Source organism: Oncorhynchus keta, unplaced genomic scaffold (genome assembly GCF_023373465.1).
Source record: "Oncorhynchus keta strain PuntledgeMale-10-30-2019 unplaced genomic scaffold, Oket_V2 Un_contig_6766_pilon_pilon, whole genome shotgun sequence".
NCBI lineage: Eukaryota > Metazoa > Chordata > Actinopteri > Salmoniformes > Salmonidae > Oncorhynchus > Oncorhynchus keta.
The window spans coordinates 736,804-747,500 of NW_026289049.1; the positions used below are offsets into that span (position 1 = coordinate 736,804).

The 10,697-nt window shown below is 44.4% G+C and overlaps 1 protein-coding gene across 10 annotated transcripts in view; it reads left to right on the forward strand.

The window, feature by feature from the left end:
- Positions 1 to 2,955: 2,955 nt before the first annotated feature.
- Positions 2,956 to 10,697, forward strand: part of sh3gl2a (SH3 domain containing GRB2 like 2a, endophilin A1) — a 76,964-nt gene continuing 69,222 nt past the window's right edge. For 6 of the 10 annotated variants that reach the window (XM_052511365.1, XM_052511366.1, XM_052511364.1 and 3 more), the window contains exon 1: positions 2,959 to 3,237. In XM_052511365.1, the coding sequence (XP_052367325.1) occupies positions 3,193 to 3,237 (45 nt within the window). In that variant the 5' untranslated portion in view covers positions 2,959 to 3,192. Of the gene's footprint in view, positions 3,238 to 10,697 lie in introns of all 10 variants that reach the window. The other 4 variants (XM_052511371.1, XM_052511373.1, XM_052511367.1 and 1 more) reach the window with 3 other exon arrangements.

The following is a 10,697-nucleotide window of genomic DNA, read 5'->3' on the forward strand; positions in this document are numbered from 1 at the left end:
TTTCTGAGTTCCCAGTAGTCTTGAAAGCACCATAAATCCATAGAATGCCAGACTTCCAAATTTTGCCACAAGAAGGACCGCCGCGCCACCTTCCCGTTCAAGTGAGCACAGCACAACGAGTCCAAATATGTATTGTATGCTGCTGAATAAATTATGGAATATGTCAGGGAAATATGTATACTGAGGCTAAGAAAGTAATACTTAGTGTATGATGTGTAGTAAGCTGTTAGTAGCCCATGTGCCTCAACCTAGTAGTTTGGTCCCTTTCCCCCTCATAACTTAGCCTGCTGTTCTGACTTGGTGGTGCACATGTAGCCTATAGCCTGTTTTAGAGAAATGTCATCATCGAATATTGTAGGAGCTTTCATTGTCTCCTTATATTCCCCCTTTATTTATCATACGGTTCTGACTTGGTGTATAGGGACAATACTGTAAGAACGGCCCATGTTCTGAATTCTGGCACTGTACACTTCAAAAGTGCTGAACAAATAGTTATATTGACTACGTCCGTCTTAGCTCCTTAATGTCTTAATCAAAGTTACGGATTGCCTCTTATCCGCTCATTGTTCCCTTATGCCACAGTTTGTACATCTCAATTGTCAGTAGAAACCACATTTGTTTAAGCAAGTCAGCCATATCAGATGTGTATTTATTTATTTTTAAGCCAGTAAATGAGGCTGAATAAACTGTTTCGAGGCCAGACATGGCTCTGCTGATAGCCAGGTGTAGCATGGTAAGTATTCACTCCATTGTGTTGAAAAGAAAGCTCTGCTGTTGGGACAGATTTATGTTGGCCTTTACAGTTTGTGGGCACCGTTTGTCACCATTAATGCATTGTTTAGTGTTGTATTGTATAGTGGCTTTGCTGGCATACGTCTAAAAAAAATATATGTTGAGTTTGCCACAACAAGATTTACATGCTAAAATCGCCACTGCCCCTGTGGCATGTTAATTTGAGCGTAGATGCTTCTTCTGTCCATTGTTCATTCGCTGTGCGCCTAGGTCTACCATTTGACCACAAGGTGTCGCCAAGACAATGTACTTTATCATTCAGGCAGACATGTATTTTAGCGTTTGGGCCTTACGTGCCGCGTATACCATTTGACCACAAGGTGGCGGCAATACAGTGTAATACAGTAGTTCTGAAAGAAATACATAGTGCCAGACAGTCATGTTTTTTTAATAGATGCACTTTGGGTTGTTGTCCACATGATGGCCCTATTTCCCATAGGAAAGACTGGCCTGCCTGCACTGGCATCGACAAACTACTTTGTATGCCGGTTTGGGCCTAAACCTACAAGCGAGTCGAATGTTGTGTTCACATTTGCTGGACGAATTAAATTGATTTGAGTCACACCGCCGCCTCCATGCCATATCACCATAATGCACTAATTACCTGCTTCTGCATTATTCACACGTATCACCATGAATCATACCCCATGTTGTTTATTAGTGTTAACCATATGTGTGAGTAATAGTGTTTATCACACTCAATATGACTCTCTCACACACACACACACACACTGCGATCATATCCTAGGCCTAGACCTCCCACCACCGACCCAGAAAATGCATAATATGGCTTCAGCTTGCAAAAATGAGCAATTAATCAGTAATACAATGTTATTGTTGCACATTGAGGCTGTTCACCAACAACCATAGATCTACTTGAGTTCTGTATTAGGGATAGTCAATGAACAGGGGGAAGAAAGTAATGAGTAAATTGAACTGACGTTATATAGTTACACAATAATGAAGGCTACTCATTTCCAGGGCAGGCATATAAGCCAAGTCTTTAATTTCCACCAATATATATTTCAGAAGTTACCTATCACAGGGCCTCCAGCCACACCGTGTGTAATTTTATAGCTCGATATCGACATTTAGCTTGGGCCCTCTTCCAGGGCTGTAATAGTGTCCATATTGGATGCATCTCAAACTGTTTGCCAAAATGAAACTATCGGCCTGCCCTCTGGCGCCGAAGGGCTGAGCTGCAAAAATGTGAAGCTTCTTCAGCTCAGTGTTCATTTAAGGACCATAGCTAGGCTACTTTTTGATAGTAAGCAGGCCAAGAATATTGTGATGGGCGGATGGTGTGTAGGCTAGGTGTGTTAGGCTATTCAATATGTGTGAACACATTTTATGTTTTAGTCGTATAATTATTGGAATTAAGTTTAGATTGAATAGGCTCAACTTTTGAGCTCATGTATGTTTTATGTGTATTCATTGTTGTTCTTAATCTGGACCTTTACGAATTCAGTTGGATTGTAGTCATAAGTATCGAATCTATTTAATGTGTTAACTAGGAAAGGACCTTTAGCTCTGTGTGCCCAATCGTTCCTGCTAGAGCGCCTATGCTGGTTGCTGTCCATGGTGCTAGAACCGGCTACGTACGTGGTGCTGAAACTCCCAACTCATAGCTACCGCGGATACCATGTCTGGTAGGCTCCTTTTTTAAACCTTTATTTAAACTAGGCACAAATTCTTATTTTCAATGACGGCCTAGGAACAGTAGGTTAATTGCCTATTCAGGGGCAGAACGACAGATTTGTACCTTGTAAACTCGGGGATTTGAACTTGCAACCTTTCGGTCCAACGCTCTACCCTGCCTCCCCATATGCCTTTTTAATCTGTGGTGTATATCAATGTCTTGACAAGGTGGTAATGCACATTGTTCTATTTGGATTTCGTAGACTATTAAAATAGGAATGAAAGACCGATTCTTGATTCTAGCTTCAAGTGATGTAATTCCCTTCGTGACAATTTGTTTTTTCATACTTGTCTGCCATGTCACGTCCCGATTTAGCGCTTATATCCCCTTATTCGCCACACTCTCCTCTAAAATGGCGTGATTACAGCGTATGCCCGTTTAAACATGCCGTGTCGTGCAGTGGTAGATAGACTGGCCAACTCTGTAGCCTACGCTGCTGCTTTAAAAAAAAAAAGAGCCTGGTTGCGGAGCGCTGACGTCACTGGCGTGTCGTACATGTGGCTTTGACATTTGGTAGACTATGCTGATCACTGATCACGGCCCCCGCTCAAAGGAGATTCCCAATAGTTAAGAGCAATACAGAGGGGTTTTCCTCGGAAGCAATATCATCCCACGCAATTAGGAGCCGAGATTCCTGCAAAACAATCCCACATCAGCTCGTAATCCATCTAGAATCGTCGTGTATAGCAGCAGCAGGAGCCATGTCTGTAGCTGGGTTTAAGAAACAGTTCCACAAAGCTACTCAGGTAAGCCGCATTGTTAATTCAAATAATATAGGACATTGTCGTGCCTTTTGGATATAGTAGCCTAATCGTGTAGATGCATTGAGAATGTCAAGGGCTTTCGTGATTGCTGGTTAATGCTGTGTGAGTTTGGTGTTGAAAGGATAACATAACGGTATGTGCCTCATTAGTTATGCGTAGCGTTTTTCCGTGGTAGACAGTTTGTAGCATATTCGCGGTTGCATCATGGCTAATACGGTATATTGTGAGGAAATTGATCTTCCTATCCCAACTGCACTGCATGTATCCCTTCAATGGCGCTCGAATCCCCTAAATGAATGACATCAAAAGGACTGGCGCGACGCAGCAATGCGCCACGGGCCGCATCATTCTTATCCCTCTGAAACGTGCAGAGAGAGTGATAAATTAACCTTTGACATTATATGCAGAGAGTGATTTCAGGTCAAAAGAACAAAATGGGGCTTGTTTTCACGATAATCCCTTTGCTCTACGGTCCGTGCTATTCGGGATCCTTGGGATGTCCCTAGCGGATTGGAAAATGACATGTTTTAAATGGTTAAGATTAGGCTTTAGTCTAGGGACGTCCCAAGGATACCGGATAGCACTGACAGTCTACATCACAGACCGTCCGTACAGGACAGATGTTCTGAAAATGTGATGATGGGTACACCTTCTCCACTTCACATGACGTTCCGCCTGTACCGGAGAAAAACTCCAGCTTGGAACAACGAATAATGTTATTATGTGGTGGTTTTTACCATAAGGGCTAGTAGACCAGTGCGTTATTAAATCGCCTTTATGTAACCGTTAAATGCGTCCTGGTTGAAATCCTCCCAACGCGGTTGCGCAGGTTGACCTCGCCGCCCTCTAAAACCGGGCATCTCACGACCGGACTCTAACTGTCCTGACAAACTGTCTAGAGTTAGGCCTACTGAATCTAATTCCTCCCGGGGTGCTTTCTCCAACTTGCTGACGATGCAGAACACCGTACAATGTGTGAAATGATCCGTCATTTAACTATAATTGTAATGCATCCCGGTGGACGCATCTACACACTGCAATATGGTTTAGGGCCATCCCAATCTCTGTTTAGTGTTTTTACTGGTTTAAAAATAGACTATAGCTATTGCTGTTTTAATCACTTTGGACGGATTTAAGACACCGTTGGGAAGTGTCTGTGCGCCCCATTGGCCTGTCCCCTTAAAACGCCCGGCTCACCGCTGTTCAGTCCTGCCAAACTGATGTCCAAAGACGAGTTCTGCACCAGCCCTGAGTGTCTCTAACTGAAGGGCTTACATTTTATCTTCAAGCTGGGTTTAACCTCCCTGGAGAGTTCGCGGGGGTGTTGTGTTGGAGGGCAGGGTGACATGCGCTCTGGGCCACACGCAGCAGGAGGACCTAGAACAGGGCTGAGTCACCCTGTCACTCTGGCCATGTCTACACTTGACACTTGCATGTTACTTCTGCTATCAGAATGCGAAGATCGCATTGAAAAGACGGGCCTAGACACACAAAAGTGGCTTTGTGGTCTGATTGTGTTCAGATCTGTCTGACCACTTCAGGAGCTGGTCAGGGCTGCATTGTGTGTGTATTCCTCCTCAGTGTGGATGCAGTCAGGCTACCAAAACCGCATACAGTGGGCAACATCATCAGCACTTCTTCCACACGTCTCCAGAGAACTTGTGTTTTGGGACCGAGAGGCACCTTTTCATTATAACATTGGAGGAAATGCGTTTCTAGCATGTGAGGAACATGTTTGCTGGCCTTATAAATGCTAGCCAGCTAGCTAATATTTAGAAAAACTATTTTTTTGGTAGTTCTGCTAACCTGTTTGCAACCCCTGTAGCGTTGTTTGCTAGCTTGCAGGTTAGTTAGAGGTTAGCTGGCTAGTTAGTTACGGTAGTTAGCTACTGCCATCAGTTGTTGTGTTATCATATTTAGCCTATTCCACCGTTTTGTAGAGTGAATACTGGCATTTGAATATAGTGCTGGAAAAGGGAATCCAGACACACTGATGTTTCATGTAGATGCCTGACACGTTCGGAACTCCATGATCAGAACTCTATGATCAGAACACTAAAACGGCATGAACTGTCAAGTCTAAACAAGGCCTCTGTCCTCTCACACTGGTTTAGTACACTACACACACACCCCATGACATTAGTCATCAGCTGACAGTCATTCAGTTGTATTGTATGTGCAGTCACTTGTTAAGAGACAAGCAAAGACAATGACTGAATCATACAGTCAATGAATACTGCAAAATGCACAGCAGCAGGTCATTGAATGTCAGCTGCTTCGATCTCAACATTCAGTTCATGTTCAATACACTTTGAACATTGTGTCCCATAACTGTTACGCCACATGCAATGTGTTACCAATGAATGATGCAAGTTAATGGTTTCTAATGTATCATAAGGTCGTTTCAACCTGTCAGAGTATATGTACTACTGCTTTGAGAAACAGTGAGATGTACAAATATCCTTGTGGTAGAAGTAGCCAAGTCATGTCTGGGTACAATAGAGATGTAGTTGTGGTCAAGTCACCTGAAGGAGGGAGCTGTCTGTCACTGTCACAGTGGGAAACCTTATCTCTCCCTTTAGTTTTGACGTCGGAGCACCCAGACTGTGTGTATGTGTCACCATAGACATACAGATGTAGTCATACATCGTTGGTCTTTACAGCAGTGGGCCTATATTTAATTTATTACTGTTATTTTACCAGGTAAGTTGACTGAGAACACATTCTCATTTACAGCAACGACCTGGAGAATAGTTACAGGGGAGAGGAGGGGGATGAATGAGCTAATTGAAAACTGTGGATGATTTTATGGCCATGAGGGTATGAGGGACAGATTGGGAATGTAGCCAGGACACCGGGGATCTTTAGTGACCACAAAGAGGCAGGACACAAGTTTAATATCCCATCCAAAAGATGGCACCCTACACAGGGCAATGTCCCCAATCACTGCCCTAGGGCATTGGGATATTTCGTAGACCTGAGGAAAGAGTGCCTCCTACTGGCCCTCCAACACCACTTCCAGCAGCATCTGTTCTCCCATCCAGGGACCAACCCTGCTTAGCTTCAGAAGCAAGCCAGCAGTGGGATGCAGGGTGGTATGCTGCTGGCCAATATGAGTGTATAAGTGTATAAACCCCAGGAGGTATAGGAGGAGCTCTCTCCTGCTATCTGCCTTTACACACACACACACACACTGTGCATGCTGCACTCAGTCTCCCATGCAGTGACAGCAGGGCTCCCTCTATTCATCTGAGAGCAAATGTTATGCCTGTCCCCTGACAGAGGAGATCAGTGGGGAAGATGGGTGGATGAACAGGCCTAAGGAGGGGGAGGGGCTTATGGGTGGGGTCTCCACTTGGCTGACCCTCAACACTGGGACCCCACAAGGGTGCGTGCTCAGTCCCCCTCCTGTACTCCCTGTTCACCCACGACTGCGTGGCCACTCACGCCTCCAACTCATTCATCAAGTTTGCAGACGACACAACAGCAGTGGGCTTGATTACCAATAACGACGAGACGGCCTACAGGGAGGAGGTGAGGGCACTCGGAGTGTGGTGTCAGGAAAACAACCTCTCACTCAACGTCAACAAAACAAAGGAGATGATCGTGGACTTCAGGAAACAGCAGAGAGAGCACCCCCCTATCCACATCAAAGGGACAGCAGTGGAGAAGATGGAAAGTTTTAAAGTTCCTCGGCGTACACATCAGACAAACTGAAATGTTCCACCCCCACAGACAGCGTGGTGAAGAAGACGCAACAGCGCCTCTTCAACCTCGGAGGCTGAAGAAATTTGTCTCGTCACCCAAAACCCTTAACTTTTAGATGCACAAACTTTTAGATGCACAATCGAGAACATCCTGTCGGGCTGTATCACAGCCTGGTACCGCAACTGCTATCACAGCCTGGTGCTATCACAGCCTGGTATATTTATATGTAAATATTCTCATTCACCCCTTTAAATTTGTGTGTATTAGGTAGTTGTTGTGGAATTGTTAGATTACTTGTTAGTTATTACTGCACTGTCGGAACTAGAAGCATTTCGCTACACTCGCATTACCACCTACTAACCATGTGTATGTGACCAATAAGATGTCATTTGATTTGGTATATGTTTTTATATGTGGTCGTTCTGGTTACATGACAAAGCATCCAGCTCTAAAAGGTCAAAAGTGTATGTTGTTCCTTTGAAGGTTTACATCTGATCCAGGGTCACCTTTTGTGGCTTTGGCTCATAGTGGTTAAGTTCCAGTGACCTGATCTGAAATCAGTTCTAACAGATGCAATGATCCAGAACGTTATTGTACTGGATGTCCCAGGAATGTCAACTGACCCGACATTGACCAGAGCTAATGCTAATGGCTAATTACCCATCAGACCCTGCCTTGCCTGTGTGATTATGTAGCAGATGCTTTGCGGTGTATATTTTATGTTCCATCTCCCTCCTGCACGCTGTGCGTTATCCCTTCTTCACTCAGGCTTTATGGGCCAGGGCTCTGTGGGGAACAGCTGGCCATAAAAGGCTGCTGGTTTCACTGAGGGATTTAGTACACACACTTAAACAGTTGTGTATACACACACACACACACTGTTCACTCTCTTACACAATCTCTCTCGCACGCACTGTACAAGGGCAACTGCAATGCAGTCCATTTAATATTGGTGAGAGAGGAGAGGGAAGCACGGGGCATGAAGGTTAAAGCAACCAAGTCTCCCTCCATCCCTTCACTGGACACGAATCCATCCTGATCTCTTCCTAGAGAAGCTTTATAAGTTGAAATGAGACATTTCTCTAGAAGTTTAATAAGGTGCAATGAGGAATAGTCTCCGGCTCACTGGGAAACATGACCGTATTACGTCTTTGATTTGGGAAGCAATTAGGATGACTCACGCCTAGGATGCTTTTCTCCAAATTGGTTGGGTTATTTCGAGTATTTCTAGAGGGTTATTTAGAGTATTTCTAGAGGAAAGTGTGTGTGTGTTACGCCATCCGCTGACTGTGCCCTTAGTGAAAGAGGAAGAAGGAAATGGAGAGAGGGATAGAGGGACAGAGTAAGAGAGCTATGAGTCAGAAGCATCAGTTAGTGTGGAGGAGAACAGATGCTCTCCAAATGCCAGGCTTATATTCCCATGGTAGGATGAGAGGCCCCATACTGAATGTTAGACATGGCATGATTGACTCGCACGTCATAGACTACTGCTGATCCACAGCTACCCACATGAACTAGGCTAACGTTTGTTGTGGGGCAAACACATGAACTAGGCTAACGTTTGTTGTGGGGCAAACACATGAACTAGGCTAACGTTTGTTGTGGGGCAAACACATGAACTAGGCTAACGTTTGTTGTGGGGCAAACACATGAACTAGGCTAACGTTTGTTGTGGGGCAAACACATGAACTAGGCTAACGTTTGTTGTGGGGCAAACACATGAACTAGGCTAACGTTTGTTGTGGGGTTGTTGTGGGGTAAACACATGAACTAGGCTAACGTTTGTTTTGTGGTAAACACATTAACTAGGCTAACGTTTGTGGGGCAAACACATGAACTAGGCTAACGTTTGTTGTGGGGCAAACACATGAACTAGGCTAACGTTTGTTGTGGGGCAAACACATGAACTAGGCTAACGTTTGTTGTGGGGCAAACACATGAACTAGGCTAACGTTTGTTGTGGGGCAAACACATGAACTAGGCTAACGTTTGTTGTGGGGCAAACACATGAACTAGGCTAGTAGATTAGTAGAATGCACAAGTTGCAATTTCTAAATTGGGTAGTGCATCATCACTTCCTCTTGTCATGCAAGTCATGTCATTACTTCGAGAGCTATTTATAAATGTCAGAAATGTCCAGATCAAGTCCGCCATATCAGCTGTTTTTTTATCTAGGTTTTTAGCCCGTAGATATTGTTGTCATTTTTTAGTCACTGAAATATCACAAGAATACACATTGGACATGGCAAAATGTATAGAATTGCAAGAAAATTAGCTTTAAACTTGCAAAATTCTCTCCACCACCAAGAGGAGTGTGAACAGTTTGTGTCATGAACAGTGCTTGTACCCATAGAAATAGATGTGGCGCATGCTGGATGTTCCCCAATGCTGCAAGGGGAGCCCCTGTTCTATCCCATGTTCTGTTATGGTAGAGGGCAAACCCTCTTCTTAACCAGAACATGCCCTCCTCAGAACATTGGTTGTAACGTTCTGTTTTTAGCCCAGGGTAGCTCCGTAGTACATTGCATCTAATGGTAATAGTCTGCTAGCCTGGCTGACACTAGCCTGGCTGACACTAGCCTGGCTGACGCGATCCATGTGAATCACAGCATGGAGAGAGCTGTGACACACTGGTCTAGAGGCCGTTTGTTAATGCAATTTTGTCGCAGAATTTGAGTGATGTGTTTGATTGGTTCTCTCAAATGTATGGATATGAAAATCCAACAGTAGTAATGGAAGGGGGCGGAGCTCGGGGCCTGTGTGGTTGTCCATAAGTCAGAAAGACATGGAGGAGAACCAACCAGTAAAATCACAGACCTCCTTCATTATAAACACATAGTGCTGACAACATCAAAGAGCCACTCCAAGCTCTAACATCCGAAGGAGGACTTTGAGAGTTAGGTCTTAGCCAGACTAACAGTCTGCCAACAGGTAACTAAAAATACCTTCAAAAACATCTACTGCTGGGGGAGGGAGAAAGAGAGAGGGGGAAGGAGGAGAGGAAATGGGGAGCTTCAGAAAGTGTCTGCAGGGTCTTTGGCTGTACAGAGTTTGACTGTACAGAAATGGATGTTTTAGATAAATGTCAGAAGGGAAAGTCGGGCCGCCGACACGTTGAGTTGATTTGAATGCTGTCGACATTGGTGATTCTAAGCTATATGGCTACTGTAATCTTCTTATGCCCTATTACATGGCAGGTTATTCCACTGGCTAAGATGGTTGGCTTAGCTACATGGGTGAGAACAGGAGTAAAATAACATGGAGGTCTCTGTTCAGTAGAGGTTAAAGTGGAGCGTTGTGAACGTTGTGTGTTAAGTCACTCTTCTTAATGAAGCAGCGTTTTTTTCACTCCACTGCTGTGTCTGATAAATGATTCAGGCCTCTTGTGCTTTCTTCTTCTGAGAGCTACTGTGGCACAGATAGACCGCAGCAAGACAGCATGCGAGCAGATGTGTCTGTCTTGTGTGTGTGTGTGTGTGTGTGTGTGTGTATTCCTCAGATATGATGCTGCAGTTTCTCTATGGATATCAGGTGGCACTAAGAGCTACTGAACCAGGTCAGTGGAAGACATCAGACATGTTTCCCCACATAGAAATTGAATGACAGAATTCATATCTATGACAGGTTCTATTTCTATGCTCCCCCATCACATGGTAGTTATCAGAATAGCATAGACGACAACTTCAAGACGATGATGATGAGTAGAGAGATGTATTACTAACTCCACATCTCCA